Consider the following 21,029-nt stretch of genomic DNA (forward strand, 5'->3'; position numbering starts at 1 on the left):
CCTCTCTGACAATGGATGCCAATAATGACCTTCTAGACTGTGAGTTCTAGACTTCTCCACCCTTCTAGACTGTGAGCCCGTTGTTGGGTAGGGATTGTCGCTATTTGTTGCCTTATTGTACTTTCCAAGCGCTTAGTCCGGTGCTCTGCACACAGTAAGTGCTCAATAAATACGACTGAATGAATGAATGACCCCACGGGAAGGGGGACAATTCAAACTGAGGGATCCTTGGTTCTTTACAACAAACAGAGACTGCTCACTGGGATGTGGCTGGGGGGGCAGTCATTTTTATTGAGCGCTTACAGTGTGCAGAGCACTGTACTAATTGCTCAGGAGAGTCTACTATAACAGGACAGGAAGCCTGATCCAGGAGGATGCGGGCATGACCCTCTCTGCCAGGGGAGTGTTTTTAAAAGCCAACGAGAGAGACTGCCTTTCTCTAAAAACACAGATCCTGCTGAAACTTCGGGGCCCCGGGCAAAGATGGGAGGCAGCCTGGTCCAACCAAAGGGGGACTTGTTTGGGAGTCCGGACACACGACCCTAACCCCAGTAGCCGAAGGGGGAGAAGCCACGGGAGAGTGTGGAAGGGATAGGGACCGTCTCTATATGTTGCTGACTTGTACTTCCCAAGCGCTCAGTACAGTGCTCTGCACACAGTAAGTGCTCCATAAATACGATCAGATGAATGAATAATACAAGTTGCTATTTCAACTCTTCCCAGGATGCCATGGAGGCTGAGGAAGCCAACGTACCAGAGCCTGGAGACCAATATCTAGGAGGGTAAAGAAGAGGATGTGTGAAGAAACCATCCATTAGCAGAACTTCTCTCTTTCCCACCCAAGCAGTATTTTAGCTACGGTTCTGGCCCAAGACGGGCAGTCTCGGATCAAGCACGGAGCACTCGGCGGTTTTGGGTGCCCAGCCCTCCCACGGCTCGGGGTTCACTTCCTTCCACATCTCTGGACACAGCTCGGCTGTTTCGGGGCTCATCTCCAGCCACGAGCCCAACTGCTCAGGGAATAAACTAGGAACGCGACGCTACCGCACGTCTTGGACCTTAGTGCCGACTGGATGAGACTCGGTGGAAAAGACAGGTGGACGACATCTGTGTCCTAATCCCGTCTTTACGACCCCCGGACACTTCTCTGCCTCAGTTTCCTCTTCTGTAAAATGGGGATAAGATCCCCGCTCTCCCTGCTCCGTAGACTGCATCTGGCACCACGCTTGACCCACGGGGGCGTGCTTAGAAATATGATAATTATAAAATAGGGTTATTACTGTCAGTCTAAAAATATACAAGTTCTAGAGGCCTCCCTTGGAGTGGCAGGGGCGTGCCCTTTGATGGCAAGGAAATGTCAGCAGTTGCCAGTGATGGTGCCACCGGCGAGGGGAGGGCGATTCCCCCCCCCCCACCACCCCAACCCCATCAGCAGCTGACCCTCAGGCTCGGACCTGCGCGATGGAGTAATCAGAGGAGTTGGTGGCCTGCATGCCTTCATTCCCGCTGATCCCGACGCCGACGTGAGCCGTCTGAATCATCCCCACGTCGTTGGCCCCGTCCCCGATGGCCAGCGTGATGGCGTTCACGTGCTTCTTGACCATGTCGACGATCTCAGACTTCTGCAGAGGAGACACCCTGGCCGGGAGGAGGGAGAAACGAAGGACCGCGGGTCAGTTGGCCGGTCGCGGAGCGATGCGGGCCTTTCCGAGGAGACAGCTGGGAGCTACATTTAGTCCCTTTTAAAGAGCGGATCGGCAGGCCGGCGACTCGGTTTCCCACCCGCTAGGGCACATGCCAGCGTGGACGTTTTTAGCAGCTCTCCAAGTCTCCACAGCAGAAGACACACAACAAGTACCCACATCAGCACCCCGCAGGTTAAGAACCCGTGGGCGAGCGGGCCTGCCAGGGCCGGTTCCGAGAGCAAGGCGGCGGGTCCGGGGATATTTCCGTCTGACCGCAACGCCGGCAGAAGCGTGCCCTCGGTGGGATCGGTCTCCGGGGCTCCTTCCCGCTGACACGAGAGATGGGGGAGGTTCCGAATCCAGGGGAAGGAGAAAGCCCACCCGCCTGGCTGCCCGAGGCAAGGCACGCGGGAGAGCCCGGGTTCGGATCGTGGGCCGAGCGGACGACCCCAGGGCGGGGAGGAAGGCTGCTTCCGCTCCCGTCCGGGGCCGCGTCGCCATAAAGGGCAGAGTAAACAATCCAACAGAGCGGCCTTTGTTCATCTCCAAGCCTCCTAAGCTATAATCGCGCAAGCTGCCAGCACATCTAAAGAAACAAGTCCATGCGATCAAACGACCACGGGCATCCTTTGATGCCCTCATCCTCAGCGGAGCACCTGTTTGTACCCGGGTAATCCAGATAAAACGTTACCAGGGTGTTGTTACCCTCTTGACATCCCTTTTCTTCTCACTTTCTGGATTACTTTGGGGTATCCTGGCAGCACCCCGACCTACACACTCCGGATATTTTCGCCGTCAGACAAACAACCGAAAGCCAAGTCGAGCGGCTCACAAAACCCTCCTACGGAAACCTCTCTGCCACTCCCAAACTCCTTCACGCACCCTGACACAAAGTCTTCCTGTGAAAAGGGCAAGCAGCGTGGCTCAGTGGAAAGAGCCCGGGCTTTGGAGTCAGAGGTCATGGGTTCAAATCCCGGCTCCACCGACTGTCAGCTGTGTGACTTTGGGCAAGTCACTTCACTTCTCTGTGCCTCAGTTACCTCATCTGTAAAATGGGGATTAAGATTGTGAGCCCCCCCGGGACAACCTGATCACCCTGTAACCTCCCCAGCGCTTAGAACAGTGCTTTGCACAGAGTAAGCGCTTAATAAATGCCATTATTATTATTACTATTATTAAAAGGCAGCACTGTCTCGCAGGAGAACCAGGCCTGTGAAAATTCACCCGCTTTATAAGCCAAAGGCCAACTCCAAGACCTCCCCTCCCATTAAAGGGTCGGGGCTAGACCACTTATTTATTTATTTTTTTAAAATACTCAGTCCCCAGAGGACCGAACTCAAGTTTTACCCCTTGAGCCGTCTGCCACGACTACTAGTTAATTAAATCAGAAGTGGAAGTTAGAAACAGCCCCTACCGCGACAGCAGGAGCATGGTTTTTAAAGTGAATTATTGACCAAATTGCTGTCATTCCAGCCACTGCCACGGGTTGGGAGAAGTTATGTCAAGGGTTAACAGCTGCCGCACTCCAGAGAGGCAGAAGTAAGGAAAAGTGTGCAACACATGTGCGCGTGCACAAACACACTCACGTACACACAGAGCTAGCTTTGCGGGGTGCAGTCTCAGCCAGTGCCTCAGTTCCCTCACCTGGAAAATGGGGATGAAGACTGCGAGCCCCACATGGGACAGCCTGATCACCTTGTATCGTCCCCAGTGCTCAGAACAGTGCTTGGCACATAGTAAGCGCTTAGCAAAATACCAAAATTATTATTATCCAAAAGTTTCTGAAATTAGGGGAGGCAGCAGGGTCTAGTGCTCCCAGCTCCACCAGCTGTCAGCTGTGTGACTTTGGGCACATCACTTCACTTCTCTGTGCCTCAGTTCCCTCACCTGGAAAATGGGGATGAAGACGGTGAGCCCCCCGTGGGACAACCTGATCACCTTGTAACCTCCCCAGGGCTTAGAATAGTGCTTTGCACATGGTAAGCGCTTAATAAATGCCATTATTATTATTAGTGGGAAGAGCACAAGAAGGTAGGATGATGCTGGAGGCCAGTGAAGCCAACAGAATGTTCGCTCAACGCTGTAAATTCCTTGTGGGCGGGGACTGTGGCGATCTACTCGATTGCATTAATAATAATAATAATAATAATAATGACATTTATTAAACGCTTACTATGTGCAAAGCACTATTCTAAGCACTGGGGAGGTAACAAGGTGATCAGGTTGTCCCAGGGGGGGCTCACAATCTTAATCCCCAATTTACAGATGAGGTATCTGAGGCCCAGAGAAGTGAAGTGACTTGCCCAAAGTCCCACAGCTGACAATTGGCGGAGCCGGGACTTGAACCCGTGACCTCTGACTCCAAAGCCCGGGCTCTTTCCACTGAGCCACGCTGCTTCTCTTGTACTGCACTCTCCCAAGTGCTTAGTACAGCGCTCTGCACCCAGTAAGGACTCAGACGCCACTGAAAGTCGGGAGACCCGGATTCAGGTCTCAGATCGGTCACCAGCCTACGTGTGACGGCGGGCAAGTTACTTAACCTCTCTGGGCCTCGGCCCCATATGGAACAGGGACTGTCTCCAATCCCCTCCTATCTTGCATCTTGAAGCAGCATGGCCTCGTAGCAACAGCTGTGAGCTGTTTAGACTGTGAGCCCACTGTTGGGTAGGGACTGTCTCTATGTGATGCCAATTTGTACTTCCCAAGCGCTTAGTACAGTGCTCTGCACATAGTAAGCGCTCAATAAATACGATTGATTGATTGATTGATTGATTGATTAACAGCACGGGCTTGCGAGTCAAGAGGACGTGGGTTCTAACCCCGGCTCCGCCACTTGTCTGCTGTGTGACCTTGGGCAAGTCACTTCACTTCTCTGTGCTTCAGTTCCCTCATCTGCAAAATGGGGATTAAGACGGTGAGCCCCAGGTGGGGCAACCTGATTATCTCGCGCGGCTCAGTGGAAAGAGCCCGGGTATTGGAGTCAGAGGTCAAGGGTTCAAATTCCGGCTCTGCCCATTGTCAGCTGGGGGACTTTGGGCAAGTCACGTCACTTCTAGGGGCCTCAGTTCCCTCGTCTGCAAAATGGGGATTAAGACTGTGAGCCCCACAGGGGACAACCTGATCACCGTGTAACCTCCCCAGCGCTTAGAACAGGGCATGACCTCTGACTCCAAAACCCATGCTCTTTCCACTGAGTCACGCTGCTTCTCATGCCGAGGCCACGAGGCCTCCGGCTCCATCGGCCAGCAGGTGTGCAGCCAGTTTGAGGCAGAAGACATCATCATCATCATCATCATCATCATCAATCGTATTTATTGAGCGCTTACTGTGTGCAGAGCACTGTACTAAGTGCTTGGGAAGTACAAGTTGGTAACATATAGAGACAGTCCCTACCCAGCAGTGGGCTCACAGTCTAAAAGGGGGAGACGGAGAACAAAACCAAACATACTAACAAAATAAAATAAATAGAATAGATATGTACAAGTAAAATAAATAGAGTAATAAATATGTACAAACATATATACAGGTGCTGTGGGGAAGGGAAGGAGGTGAGATGGGAGGGATGGAGAGGGGGACGAGGGGGAGAGGAAGGAAAGGGCTCAGTCTGGGAAGGCCTCCTGGAGGAGGTGACCTCTCAGCAGGGCCTTGAAGCTAGCTTGGCGGATGGGCAGAGGGAGGGCATTCCAGGCCCGGGGGAGGACGTGGGCCGGGGGTCGACGGCGGGACAGGGGAGGTGGCAGTGGTGGGATATCACATCACATCACATATGGAGTCACGCGTCCGTAGTACACGCTGGCCTTCTTGCCATTATTTTTTTCCCCCACTCATTTGTCTACCTGTCTGTTGTCAAGCTGGGTGTCTCCTTAGTAGCGGAAGGCCAGTTTCCCGCTCCGTATCGATAGCACGTGGGCCGCTCAGACCCGAAAGAGCCCTGGGCCCCATTTCCAGTTTCCTTCGGGCTAACTGTCAATCAAGCAGGCTACCCCGATTTGGGAACCAGTTCACCATCCACGCGCTGGAAGACGTCAGGTTGCCACAAGACCCAAACTGACCACCGTTCAGCCCGATTTTGTGAGTTCAGAGCGGTAGAAGCAGCACTGTCACACGGTCTCAACCCTGCATGGCAAAACAGAAAAGCAGGGGACCCCTGCGTATCTGGCCCAAAATGGGCAACTCCAATCACTTGCCTCAATGGACCGGGGATAAAAAGATACAGCCCAAAGCCTTCAGCCACTGAAAAGACGAAGGAGAAGCAGCGTGGCTCAGTGGAAAGAGCCCGGGCTTTGGAGTCGGAGGTCACGGGGCCAAATCCCAACTCCGCCACTTGTCGGCTGTGTGACTTTGGGCAAGTCACTTCACCAGCGCTTAGAACAGTGCTTTGCACATAGTAAGCGCTTAATAAATGCCATTATTATTATTATTATTATTATTCTCTGCGCCTCAGTTCCCTCGTCTGTAAAATGGGGATTAAGACTGTGAGCCCCCCGTGGGACAACCTGATCACCTTGTAACTTCCCCAGCGCTTAGAACAGTGCTTTGCACATAGTAAGCGCTCAATAAATGCCATCAAAAAAAAAAGGTGTAATTACTGCTAAGTGGCTGCATTCTCCCTGATCAAAAAGGGCACTTTGATACCTGAAGTTTTTTGGGTTTTTTAGTTAGTGTGTTTTCAATAAAAACCTTGGTTTGGAAGCGTACTTTATGGAGTCTACCGCTTCGATTGTGCTTATCTTGTCTCTACCCCAGCCCTTAGCACGTAGTCAACGTTTAATCAATTCCATCACCATTAGATTAGCTGTTTTGCTCTCTTTGCCCCCCCTTCTCCCCACCCCTCACTCAACTGGAGCATTTGAAAGTTTCCACGGCTTTCTCAACTGTTTTCAGTCCTTGGAAGAAACAGCCTATCTAAAGAGGCCAAACCCCAGGCCCACAAACACATCAAAAGGAGAGCGGTCCCTTACAGACATCTTTCATTAGCGGCGCTCTTCTCTTCTGCTCCCTCTTTAGTCCCCCTGCCTTTTTCAATGTGTAAAGTTACAATTCCTTTGAAAACTATCATTACCGCATCTTGTAATTTGGGATTAGAACTCTTTGTCTCGCCCTTTTGGGAACTCTGAAACCCTATCAACAGTTCCAGGGACGGAACTGGCCGGATACGGGCTCTGGAATGAGGCTCTCCCTTCCCTCGCCCCCGCTTTTCCCGTTATCCAACATCAGCGAGCAGAACGAGGAGGGCAGGCTTAAGGTGAGCGCCTGCCGGTTACGTGTCCGTGGGCTCCACAACAGTACCGGGAGCTGGGTGCGAGAGGAAACAGTTGACGGCAGATGCAATCCCTTCTAAAATCTAAGCGGGGCCACATTCTCCGTAAACATATGCATAACAGAATAGGGGAACAGATTTAATGGACCCAGATTTAAGCAGCGTGGCTCAGTGGAAAGAGCCCGGGCTTTGGAGTCAGAGGTTATGGGTTCGAATCCCGGCTCCACCACAAGTCTGTTGTGTGCCCTTGGGCAAATCACTTAACTTCTCTGAGCCTCAGTGACCTCATCTGTAAAAATGGGGATTAAGACTGGGAGCCCCACGTGGGACAACTTGATCACACTGTATCCCCCCAGCGCTTAGAACAGTGCTTTGCACATAGTAAGCGCTTAACAAGTGCCATAATAATAATTATTATTATTATTATTAAGTAAACCAAAAACAAGCAAACAGACAAATATTTGAGTAAAGCTGATGAGTTGGGCCTGTCTGGTAGCCGGGACTCACCCGAATGTCGCACGGCAGATCGAACCAAGCTTACTATCGCCTTGGGAAAAGGTGGACTCTGAAGGTGACAACAGATCCTTAGAGATTTCAACTCCTATAAGCGCTTAGTATAGTGCTCTGCACACAGTAAGCGCTCAATAAATAATAATAATAATAATGATGGCATTTATTAAGCGCTTACTATGTGCAAAGCACTATTCTAAGCACTGGGGAGGTTCCAAGGTGATTAGGTTGTCCCACAGGGGGGGGGGGGGGGGGGGGCCTCAAAATTTTAATCCCCATTTTACAGATGAGGTAACTGAGGCACAGAGAAGTTAAGTGACTTGCCCAAAGTCGCACAGCTGACAATTGGCGGAGCTGGGATTTGAACCCATGACCTCTGACTCCAAAGCCCTGGCTCTTTCCACTGAGCCACGCCGCTTCTCACTAAATACGATTGATTGATTGATCCTATAAATGCTTTCCACACAGTCATGTGGATAATAATTCATTCAATCGTACTTATTGAGCGCTTACTGTGTGCAGAGCACTGTACTAAGCACTTGGGAAGTACAAGTTGGCAACCTATAGAGATGGTCCCTACCCAACAGCGGGCTCACAGTCTAGAAGGGGGAGACGGACAACAAGACAAAAAATATTTATTTTATTTTGTTAGTATGTTTGGTTTTGTCTCCCCCTTTTAGACTGTGAGCCCACTGTTGGGTAGGGACTGTCTCTATATGTTGCCAATCTGTACTTCCCAAGCGCTTAGTACAGTGCTCTGCACACAGTAAGCGCTCAATAAATACGATTGATGATGATGATGATGGTGCAGACAGGTGTCAAAATCGTCGGAACAAATGGAATTAAAACTATAAGCACATCGTTAATTTATCACTCCACCCAAAGGTTCCTGGCAATTTCACTCACCACGCTTGGCTCGCGCAGAAAAGTCACAGCTGTAGCCGAGAAGGCCCGAGTCCCACCAAACGGCGCGGCCAAAGGTCTCTCTAGCTACACGTGCACTCGGTTAACGCTGGGCAAACACTTCCTCAATAAAAAGTGACAGCCACACACGTTACCAATTACGTTCGGCTTCCCAGTCCCCGAAACCGCCGGATCGCAGTGTGGTTCTACCTGTGCCGGGCCGTTCGCCGGGAAAAAGAGTGGGGGAGCCGGCAGGGAAGACGGTGTTTTAAATAAAACTTATTGGACCCTTCTCTGCTGCAACAGGGTTTAAGGGAACACGTGTGAAAGCCCCAATGTCTTTAACACGGAGCGCGTTAACGCGACACCCGGCCTCTCCGACACGCGTGGTGGAGGCACGGCAGACCTTCTGGGGAGTCGGCCTGTCTCCTGGTTTGAGCGCCCCTCTCCCAGCCCGCACTGCCGACCCCCTTTGCTGGGAAAAGTGCAGTCGGAAGCAACCAGTTTACCTTTTAGTTTTCCCTCCTTATTTCATATTTATTTATTTTACTTGTACATATTTATTCTATTTATTTTCTTCTGTTAATATGTTTGGTTTTGTTGTCTGTCTCCCCCTTCTAGACTGTGAACCCACTGCTGGGTAGGGACCGTCTCTAGATGTTGCCAACTTGGACTTTCCAAGCGCTTAGTCCAGTGCTCTGCACACAGTAAGCGCTCAATAAATTCGATTGAATGAATGAATGAATGAACCGCCTTGGATTTGGTCTCTAGGCAGTGGCCAAGGAAACCCCTCCATCTGAACACTCCAAGGACATTGGATCTTGGAACAGTGCTTGGCACATAGTAAGCGCTTAACAGATATGTTAATATGTTTTGTTTTGTCCTCCGTCTCCCCCTTCTAGACTGTGAGCCCGCTGTTGGGTTGGGACCGTCTCTATATGTTGCCAACTTGGACTTCCCAAGCGCTTAGTACAGTGCTCTGCACACAGTAAGCGCTCAATAAATACGACTGAACGCATGATCAGATGCCATCATTATTATTATCATCTCTGAGGGAGCCTGCGCTGTCGCCGTATATTCCCTTTTCCAAGCGAGTCTCGCCCCATCCCGAGTCCCTCCCCCTACACTGAATCTTGGGAGGGAAGGGCAGGGGAAGAGGAAAGACTCACACGGGATAATGGTAATAATAATATTATTTGTTAAGCATTCACTATGTGCCAAGAACTGCACTAAACACTAGGGTTAATCAGGTCGGAGACAGTCCCTGTTCCACAAGGGTGGTCATGAACTAGAAGGGAGGCAGATATTGAATCCCCATTTTACAGCTGAAGAAACACGGGGCGAGAACAACAATAATAACGGGATTTGTTAAGTGTTTACTATGTGCCAAGACAAAGGAGCTGGCAGCGCTGGCAATAAGTACCTGCTACTGAATAGCTGGAGATATATATATATATATATATATATATATATATATATATATACATAAATATATATATATATATAAATATGAGCATATATATGTATATATGTTTGTACGTATTTATTACTCTTTATTTTACTTGCACATATCTATTCTATTATTATTTATTTATTCATTTATTATTAATTTATTTATGATTTATTAATTAATTATTATTCTATTATTTTATTTTGTTACTAGGTTTTGTTCTCTGTCTCCCCCTTCTAGACTGTGAGCCCACTGTTGGGTAGGGACCGTCTCTAGATGTTGCCAACTGGGACTTCCCAAGCGCTTAGTCCAGTGCTCTGCACGCAGTAAGCGCTCAGTAAATACGACTGAATGAATGCATGAACAGATGCCATCATTATTATTATTATCTCTGAGGGAGCCTGCGCTGTCACCGTATATTCCCTTTTCCAAGCGAGTCTCCCCCCATCCCGAGTCCCTCACCCTACACTGAATCTTGGGAGGGAAGGGCAGGGGAAGAGGAAAGACTCACACGGGATAATGGTAATAATAATATTATTTGTTAAGCATTCACTATGTGCCAAGAACTGCACTAAACACTAGGGTTAATCAGGTCGGAGACAGTCCCTGTTCCACAAGGGTGGTCATGAACTAGAAGGGAGGCAGATATTGAATCCCCATTTTACAGCTGAAGAAACACGGGGCGAGAACAACAATAATAACGGGATTTGTTAAGTGTTTACTATGTGCCAAGACAAAGGAGCTGGCAGCGCTGGCAATAAGTACCTGCTACTGAATAGCTGGAGATATATATATATATATATATATATATATACACGAATATATATATATAAATACGAGCATATATATGTATATATGTTTGTACGTATTTATTACTCTATTTATTTTACTTGTACATACCTATTCTATTATTATTTATTTATTTATTTATTATTAATTTATAAATTATTAACTTATTTATAATTTATTTATTAATTAATTATTTATTATCCTATTACTTTATTTTGTTAATAGGTTTTGTTCTCTGTCTCCCCCTTCTAGACTGTGAGCCCACTGATGGGTAGGGACTGTCTCTATACGTTGCCAACTTGGACTTCCCAAGCGCTTAGTCCAGTGCTCTGCACACAGTAAGCGCTCAATAAATACGACTGATTGATTGATTGAGTTTGGCTTTCAGGGGTGGGGGCGGGAAGAGGTGGCCTGAATGGCCAGTTATTCTGTCGGTTAAAATTGGAACTTTCTCGTTGATCTAAATGTCGCTGATCCATTTTGGGGGATTAGTTACAAAGCCCGTTCTCTTGTCTGCCCAGTTGTCCGCGTGGCCTTCACACTTCTTGGAGGCCACACGATCGGCCTTCCGTTGGGAGTTCCTGAGGGGGCCGTAACCATGTCAACTCATTGCAAATAGCTTCCTGGCTCACGGCGAGGCACAGATGCTTAGATGCGGCCCGCTACTGTGACCTGGGGTAGGGGCGAGGGGGCTCCGGGGGCCTGATTTTAGACTGTGAGCCCACTGTTGGGTAGGGACTGTCTCTATATGTTGCCAATTTGTACTTCCCAAGCGCTTAGTACAGTGCTCTGCACACAGTAAGCGCTCAATAAATACGATTGATGATGATTGATGATGACTGGGCCCAGGTTCCACATCACCTTCTGTGTGTCTCAAAGCCCTTGGGCCCAATTCTCACCAAAGCATAGCCTCCTCTTGATTTGACTTGCAGATCATCATCATCATCATCAATCGTATTTACTGAGCGCTTACTGTGTGCAGAGCACTGTACTAAGCGCTTGGGAAGTACAAACTGGCAACATATAGAGACAGTCCCTACCCAACAGTGGGCTCACAGTCTAAAAGGGGGAGACAGAGAACAAAACCAAACATACTAACAGAATAAAATAGAATAGATATGTACAAGTAAAATAAATAAATAAATAAATAAATAGAGTAATAAATATGTACAAACATATATACATATATACAGATCAAGTCTGGGGGGAGCCACAAGGAAGATTTAAAGGTTCCCCCAGGCCTCGGGGCACTCGTGGGGACCATCCCAACATGGGGGCGGGCATGAAAACGGTCATTTTCCCTAGACGTGTTGAGGAAAGTGACCGCTTTTCTCGGGCCGAAGACAGAAACAAGAATACGTTCAAATGGATCTTGGCTTCTTCTGGCCGCCTACCCCGCAGCCTCAACTGGAATTGGGAATATCCGGGGTTCCAGGGGAGCCAAGGTCCAGCTCCGTCCCATCTCTGACCAGGGCAGGGCTCCAGACAACCTCCCAGAGGACTGACTGGCAAGGAAGAGTCGGGGCTGAAGGCGGGGGTCCCCACGTTTCCCGCCTCTCTGGGGAACCCACGAAAGCGCTGGTCTGGCAGAGAGAGCCGGCGTGAAAGGAGGGGATCCCCGTGCTTCCCTTCACCCCTCACAGGCTGCAACCCAGAGGTCCCCGGCATGCAACACGGAAGAAGCTAGACTCCAGGAGTGAGGTCAGAGCTGAAGTGGAGGCTTCTGGAAGAGGAGAAGAGAACCCACTCGGTGAAATTCGGCCGGGGGGAGGAGAAGACAAGGCAAGGAAGGCGAGGAGAGGGGGAAAAGAAGGCCAGGTGGGTGGATTTCACCCCAGGATTTCTAAGATTCATTCCGACCACATCCCCAGGAAAAGTAACTGAGCCAGTCAAGCTCACTTACTCTTGACACCAAAGAGATTTGAACTGTGAATCCCAAGAAGCGAACGGTTCACGCATCCAGCTCCTCCACCGCAGGACCCGCTTTTTACTCGATAGTGTTACTCCGGCCTCCGAAAAGCACCATAAATCATCGTTCCAGGAGACAGCATTCAGCAGCACAGTGGAACCCGATCCTGCCGTCCAAACCAATTCACTCACTCAGTGGGCAAAGGCACACTCACTCTCCAAGTGGGAAGCTGAGATTTTTGTCCTCAAGACACCAGGATAGCATTCATTTACAACTGGATTTAGGGGGGGCATTTAGTAACTTTAGGAGACCCTCGGTTCCTCCTTGTGGATTGGAGATAGGCCAGTGGAGACAGTAGAAATCGAGTCAACACAGACTTTGCAGGATATCGGGAAAAAAAAAAGTCAACACCTGTGGATTCTGATGGACTCCTCTTAGATTTTCTGCACAAAACCCACCCAACCACCAACGCGGCGATTTCAGTTTCCTGGAGTGCTGAACCGGGTTGAAGATGCCCACCCCAAATCGGCCTTCCCGTTCAGCAAACCTATACTTTGGATTTCAGCTTCCTTCGGATGGAGGTGGCATGGTTTAGTGAAATGGAGTACGGAGACCTGGGATCAAGTCCCCGCTCTGCAACCTCAGACATGTTACTTTATCTGTGCCTCAGTTTCCCCAGTTATAAAATGAAAAGAAGATACCTGCTCTCCCTGCCTCTTAGGCTGTGAGCACTACAAAGAACACAGACTGTACCCAATTTAATTGTTTTGGAGTAGGCCCAGCACTTAGCAGAGAGGAAGCGCTTAATAAACACCACTAATAATAATGTTAACAATAATATTAATTGCGGCATTTGTTCAGCCCTTATTATGTAATAATAATAATGATGATGGCACAAGCGCTTACTATGTGCGAAGCACTGTTCTAAGCGCTTGGGGGATACAAGGTGATCAGGTCGTCCCACGTGGGGCTCACAGTCTTAATCCCCATTTTACAGATGAGGCAACTGAGGCTCGGAGAAGTGGAGTGACTTGCCCAAAGTCACACAGCTGAGAAGTGGCAGAGCCGGGATTAGAACCCATGACCTCTGACTCCCAAGCACGGGCTCTTTCCACAGAGCCACGCTGCTTCTTCCAGGCACTATACTAAGCGCTGGGGTGGATACAAGCAAATGGGGTTGGCCGCAGTCCCTTTCGCACGTGGGGCTCACGGTCTTAATCCCCATCTTCTATTAATTTTATTTTGTTCACATGTTTTGTTTTGTTGTCTGTCTCCCCCTTCTAGACTGCGAGCCCGCTGCTGGGTAGGGACCGTCTCTAGATGTTGCCAACTTGGACGTCCCAAGCGCTTAGTCCAGTGCTCTGCACACAGTAGGCGCTCAATAAATACGATTGAATGAATTTTCTAGATGAGGTGACAGGCACCAAGTGGCTAAATGACTTGCCCAAGGTCACACAACGGACAAACGGCCGTGCTGGGAATAGAATCCAGGTCCTTCTGACGGCCAGGCCCGAGCTCTGTTCGCTAGGCTATGCTGTTTTTCTAAAAACAGCCACCACGGCTTAAAAAAAGTCAGTTCTGAAGCCAGAACCAGGGCTAATGAGGGGGTTCTGTTGGCTGTACACTGGCTTCCCCGCCCGTTCTCAGGGAATGACCGCTCCGGCACGGCTTGACGGGAATTTTTGGCGCTGGAGGCTCCTGGAAGACTTCAACTCCGCTTCCCAGAGGTTCCCTGCCAAAGAATGCTCACCTTCTCTGGGAGGCAGGGCCATCCCCTGCTGCGGCAGGGGTCAGTGACGGTGACCCAGACATTATTCATTCATTCAATCGTATTTATTGAGCGCTTACTGTGTGCAGAGCACTGGACTAAGCACTTGGGAAGTACAAGTCGGCAACATATAGACACGGTCCCTACCCAACAGCGGGCTCACAGTCTAGAAGGGGGAGACGGACAACAAAACAAAACACATTAACAAAATAAAATAAATAGAATAAATATGTACAAGTAAAATAAATAGTGTAATAAATATGTACAAACTGCACACCATTAACAGAATAAATGGAATAGTAAATACATACAAGTAAAATGGCGTGCTAAATCTGTACAAATATATATACACGTGCTGTGGGGAGGGGAAGGCTTGTATCTCCCCCAGAGCTGGGAACAGTGCCGGGCACATAGGGAGCGCTTAATAAACACCATTATTGTGATTATAATAATGTTGGCATTTGTTAAGCACTTACCATGTGCCAAGCACTGTTCCAAGCGCTGAGGGGAAGGGCATACAAGGTGATCGGGTCGCTCAACGGGGGGCTCCCAGTCTTCATCCCCATTTTACAGAGGAGGGAAGTGAGGCCCAGAGAAGTGAAGTGACTCGCCCAAAGTCCCACAGCTGACAAGTGGCGGGGGCGGGATTAGAACCCAAGCCCGGGCTCTTTCATTCATTCATTCATTCAATCGTACTTATTGAGCGCTTACTGTGTGCACATCACGGACCAGGCAACTTCCTCCCCTGAATCCTGACAATACCACAGAGGTCTGGACTTACTGCCCTGACATATGCTAAAAGACTGCATTACTAAATGCGGATTTTTCAAGTGGGAAACACGGCTAGAGCAAGGCCCTCAGGAGAGCCAGCCCCTTTCGGAAAGAGATCGTGACTGTGTGTGTCCAGAAGAGTGGGGTGGGGAAAAGTGTCAGAAACGGTAACCTCTGTATTAATCTCTTTGGGGAATTTTTTTTACTGCTTCTGAACGCCAACAAATCTGTGTATCGGTGACATCAACGTATTTTTCAAAGGCAGCAACTGGCTAGTTTTGATTTTATTTTGTAATTTCCTCTAAGGACACTGCATCGCACTGACAAACACAGACACACACGAGGAACACAGACTGTGATAACAGGAACGTTCACAGGGCCAGTATGTGAAAGCAAAATCTGTAATTCTGACAGGTCCTAAACCTGAACTCTTAGAGGAGCTAAGTAATGAAACACACCTCTCATATAGCCATCAAGCAATCGAATTTCTAGACTGTGGGCCCACTGTTGGGTAGGGACAGTCTCTATATGTTGCCAACTTGTACTTCCCAAGCGATTAGTACAGTGCTCTGCACACAGTAAGCGCTCAATAAATACGACTGAATGAATGAATGAATCAATCAATATAATTTTTCGGGCAACTACTCTGCGCAGAGCTCTACACTAGGAAAATATTGCAGTTCTTTCACCTGCCTGCCAGCAACCAGAAACTGAACAAAACACGAAAAACCTTTCCGGATCGAAAGATAAAAAAGTCCTCGGTTTGAATTCTGTTCAAATTCATTCCCAGTTGTGAAGTTTGCTCTGCAAGGATGAATGTTTTTCCAGCTCTTCCAATTCAGCATTTCTAAGCCACTGATTCTGAAAACGGAATTACCATCATTTTTAGAGCCAACCCCTTCAGTGACCTTTGAAAGCAGAGTGTAAGCTCCCTGTGGGCAGGGAACGTGCCACTTTGTTTTGTACTTCTTGGTACTTACTGCTACAATTACTACGTTAAAGCAGATCAGAAGTGTTCCACTGAATCCCCAACGGACAAACTTTGCACTTTCCCACTGTGGCAGCCACCTCTCAGACTCTACACACAGACACACAAACACATATAAAAACACACACATTGTACATATATAACCTCCCTATCAGTGTGACACCATCTTTGAACCCTGACTGGCTACTAAATAAGCACCCAGAGATTTAGAGGTTTCCCCTAGCCTGAACTGTAGGGCGTTAACAGCTAGCCTCAAATTAGAACTGACAGCCTCCAATTTTTCAATCTTTTGCTTTCCCTATTTTGTGTCTCGCTATCTAACACAACCTAGTATTTCTCCAGTGGTTTACCAAACATGAGAAGAGGGAACTGAGCGCCATTTAAAAATTCACCCAAAAACGCTACTAAATGTTTCCCGGTTCCTTTTAGAATGGACTGAATCCTTGCGAATGACTGGATAAAAGAAATTTCAGAGGACAAATATACTTAATGGTTCCTAAGAGGGCCCATCCCCGACAGGAGCCTGCTCTTCCTGTTGACATTCGACCATCAGCTTGGGAGACAGGAATGCAATCAGCTGGAGTTACGGAAAAACGGAGAAGAGAACAGAAGAAGCCAAAGGAAGACAGGCTTACGGACAGCAAAGGAAAAATGGGACAAAAGAGGAGGAGAAGGGTAAAAGGGGGAGAGACACCCTCAGGATGTACATATTTGTGTATAATTGTTTGGTCACTCTGATTATTCTGTATGTGCGAGACCAGTGGGAGGGGCAGGTGCCCGGCCTCTCCAGAGAGGGAAGGCATCAAGGAAAAGCCCACCAAATCCTAACCTTTGGAACCATCAGGACGGTCTGAGCTGACGACCCCAAAATTTACAGGGTCTCTCGCCCAAGAAGGCCCTTTTAAAATCTACTTTTAGGCACCTGGGATGCTTGAGAAACTTGTGAGTTACATCCCTGTGGCCCAAGCCCTCCTCTTCATTCCTCAGTAAGTGCCTAACAAATTCTAGCTGGTGACTGATAAAATCCTAAACTGACCCGTAGGCCAGTCACCGCTCGACAAGACATTCTTCCAGAGCCCAAGACCGACTTCAGAACAACAGGCCCCCCGCAAAATGGGCGCGCTGGAAATCTCAGCTCCATCCACGGCACAGCTGGGACCTTCAGCGCACCCTCTGAACCAATGAGTCGCAATTTCCTGTAGGAACTATATATGGCTTTCGCACACCCTTGAAGTTGAAAAGTCTATGATTGGGATTTTCAAAGGAAAGGCTTTTTCTGCTTCAGTTTTCCTACCAGATGCAAGCAGAGAGCCACAGTAGAGCAGTAACTGAACTGCAGACAATAATTTTGGTGATCTCACCCAGTGACAAAAATTATTTTCCCCCGGGCTCACCCAGGAAACTAGTTGCAGGACTAATTTCCAGCATCACTTTACCTCCCAGCTTTCCCTGTGAAAAACGGGACAGAATATAATCTTTTCTCTACAGCTCTTTATTCAGCCACTTCCAGCGCACCCCATGCCACCCCACTGCTCCCCGAACCAAATGGATCACAGGATCTTTCTTCTTTCCTGCAGGATACAGACATGCTGGAAGAAAGATTTTCCCCTCACCTCCAGCGATGACCAAACCAGACAGAAACCCCCCTGAAGATCCTGAATAGCCTTAATCTTTTTTGATTACACAGAGAGGACGGTTTGGGTTCACTCTGCCTTAGATGCAGTGCCAGGCAGAATCCATTTACATCCAGTTATGAACAGTCACAAAGGATGGCTTACTGCTTGTCTTGTAACGGGAGGCTCGCCCAAGGCTTAGATTACGCTACAGCCGAACAGCTTCGGGTAACTAAGGGCTACACTAGCCTTTTGGGCTGGCACCATCCCGTTCACCGATACACGGGGCGTGAGGAATCAGCGTTCTGGCAGAGTTTAAGATTAAATTCAGCAGCAGGTGAGGAGGGGGAGATAGATCAGCCAGCTGTTGAAAACCCCCCGGCCAAAAGCTGGGCAAATCTCTCGGAGTGCCTCAGAGCATCATCTCGAGACACCCGAAGTCAGCGTTGCTCTCTCCCAGGCTGCCGGGCCAAACTCATGCTGAGCCTGGATTTAATACCCGGCCCCCGTGACGGAGATGGCTAATGAACATGATCCTTTTCCCGCCATGAGCCAGAGGGAGTGATTTTGAGGAGCAGCCCCGCTCGGATTGTTAGATGACAATGAATTCATCGGCCCTTGAGACAATGCAAGCCGGGGCTAAACTAGCTAGACAGGAAAAATCCTCCTCCTCCACCTCTGTGTAGCTGACCACCCCCAGAGATGCTGAACTGGAAATGCTGCAGGAGCCCACCTGACTTAATCCCTGTCACAAATTAACACCCAGTTACTTGATACCAAGTTTTACCGGCTCTGAAAGCCATTCATTTTAATGCTGACAGCATGAAGTCGCAGGAGAAATGACTTCATCGAAGGGGAATGTATCCCATTTAGAAAGCTAATCACATCTCCTCCAGGAGGCCTTCCCCAATTAATTTCTAATCTCCTCTCTTTACAATCCCCAAACTCCATCAGCACTGTCCTTCAACCCAAGCACTCAAGGCCTTACAATCCCCCTCTTCCCCTTAGCACTTACATGCCTATCTTACATTCCCTATTACTTCCTACCTGTAATTTATTTTACCGTCCGTCTGCCTCACTAAACTGTTCGCTTCTTGAGGGCAGGGATCATGTCTGCCAACTCTGTTGTAAATCTCCAAAGAGCTGAGTTCAACGGCCCCCCCTCTTCAGCCTGACTTGCCTACGGGAGCTTGCAACCTTATTCTCCATCCCTTTCTCCTCAGGAGTCTCCAATGGCAACCTTTACTCTTTACATATGTCTGTCAGAGGAGTGGGGAGGTACGTTCAGGGCAACACTTTAGACAAATGGCCTGGGCAACAGAATGAAGTAAGGACTGGAGAAGGGAAAGACTGGAGGCAGGGAGGTCAGTGAGGAGGCTGATATAACAGTCGTGCCGGGCTTTGACGTGATGGCGAGGAAGGGGTGGATCCGATAGATACTAAAGAGGAGAACCAGTGGGACTGAGGTGGGCCGCACAAGAGATGTAATTGGAAGGGGGGAGTCCAAGATGACTCAAAGATCACAAGCCGGTGCAACAGGGAGGGTGGTGATGCTTTCAAGAGAGATGAGGTGCGTAAGAGGGAAGGGTTTAGGAGGGCAGATGCTTTTAATTGTGGCCAGGTTTTGTTTATGGACTGGTGGGTCGTCCAAATGGATACGTCCCCAGGGCTGGCGATTGTAGAGAAGGTGAGAGCTCCGGGCTGGATTTAAGCGTCACCTGCCCGGACGTGGTAGCTGAATCCATGCGACTCACCCCAAGAGAGTGAGTGAAAAAGTTAGAAGAGTAAGAGATGCACAGCTGAGCCTTGGGGGACACCAACGTAAATGAATGAGGAGAGGTAGAAAGCCAATAAAGGAAACTGAGAAGGTGAGATGGACGAAATACGATTTGACAAAAAAAGCAGACGTCAGCCCCATTACCAGCCCATCGCTTCGAAGGAGACCCGACCCATTTTCTGACGCGCAATCTGCCTCAAACCTGCCTCATATCCTGCTCTCTGTGGCTTTTTCCTTGTCAGAAGGCCACTCTGATTCCCAAATTCAGAGTATTCTAACATCTCTTCATAAAACGATCAAGTCTGCTGTCGTTTTGGTTTACTCCTCTCACCCTCCATTCACTTAGAAAGCGAGGTGCTCAAAACAATGTAAAATACTCCAGCCACGCTCAGGGAGAGAGGGCTGCCACTTTCCATTTACCATAGCAGACTCCTGCTACTGGCAGGCATTTCCTTGTTCTTCCTCCTTCTCCATCTCTCTGCAAACAACTTGAGGTGGCCTGTCTCCCCGTCTCACCCCCGAGGTTATAGGCTTTTTGAGGGCAGGGATAGTGTTTTTTGATTCAGTTTTACTTCCTTAAGCACTAACACAGGGCTCATTAATGATTGGTTAAAAGGGCTCATCTCTACAGATCCTCCAAAAGCCCTTCTACTGTGAGGCATCCCGGCCCGGGCACTTAACCGTGGTCCATTACGGCATTTTGTCTACCTAAGGTTTTCCTTTTCATCCAGATCAAGGTTGGCACCGCTCTGCTCCAAATACAGAAGCGTGAGTTTTTCCGAGCCAAAACTCGCTTCCGTATTTCCCGGCCGTATTTTGAATCCTACGGCCTAGTCGCATTATTCCTCGGTTCTCCTGAGTTTTTGAAACAGATTTTTACCGAGGTAGAATCATCTGCAAGTTACATTAGCAAGCTACTGACTCTCTAGCAGATTCACAGATCTGTTAAATGGAGAAGATGCAGGCCACCTCTCCACCCCAACCTCAAGACTGTCTCCACCCCCTGGCCCACTCGAGCCTCCAGCCCCAGGGACCACACTGTCAGTCATTGTTAGCTTTTATTTATTATCTTGCAGCTAGTTTCCATCCGCTGGCTCTTATCCAAGCCAACCTGAACTCCCTTTCCAACTTCAATGTTGTAGGACGGTAAAAAGCTATTCCAATGCAACCCCGATAAAAAATAGCCAGAGTACCCTTTCTAAATTATAAGCCCCTGAAGGCAGGAATCTGGTCTTCCCCATCTATCGTACTCCCCCAGGCTTAGTACAGGAGTCTGCTTATACAGTAGGTGCTCAAGCATTCCCAGGTTGATTGGAAAACTCAAGACCACACTGAAATTTCATTTTGGAAAGCCCCTGGCTGCTTCTGCTGACCAGACAACTACCTGGGCTGTTTTGAGGCCATTTTAGGAATAGTCCCATTCCCATGGAATATTTAATTTGATTCACTACCACTTATCAGATATGCCCCTCTTCGATGCCTTCCCCTCCCAGGGTGCAGGGTGGCCTAGAGAGAGAAGCAAGGGCCTGGGATTCAGAAGACCTGGGTTCTTATCCTGCTGGGTGGCCTTGGGCAAGTCACAGAATCTCTCTACCTCAGTTTCCTC

At 48.8% G+C, this 21,029-nt stretch overlaps 1 protein-coding gene across 1 annotated transcript in view; it reads right to left on the minus strand.

The window, feature by feature from the left end:
* ATP8A2 (ATPase phospholipid transporting 8A2) overlaps positions 1 to 21,029 on the minus strand; it is a 333,778-nt gene that overhangs the window by 117,040 nt on the left and 195,709 nt on the right. Inside the window, exon 26 of the mRNA XM_038762117.1 lies at positions 1,455 to 1,638. Coding sequence (XP_038618045.1) covers positions 1,455 to 1,638 — 184 coding nt within the window. The remainder of the gene's footprint in view (positions 1 to 1,454; positions 1,639 to 21,029) is intronic.

This window comes from Tachyglossus aculeatus, chromosome 20, assembly GCF_015852505.1.
Source record: "Tachyglossus aculeatus isolate mTacAcu1 chromosome 20, mTacAcu1.pri, whole genome shotgun sequence".
NCBI lineage: Eukaryota > Metazoa > Chordata > Mammalia > Monotremata > Tachyglossidae > Tachyglossus > Tachyglossus aculeatus.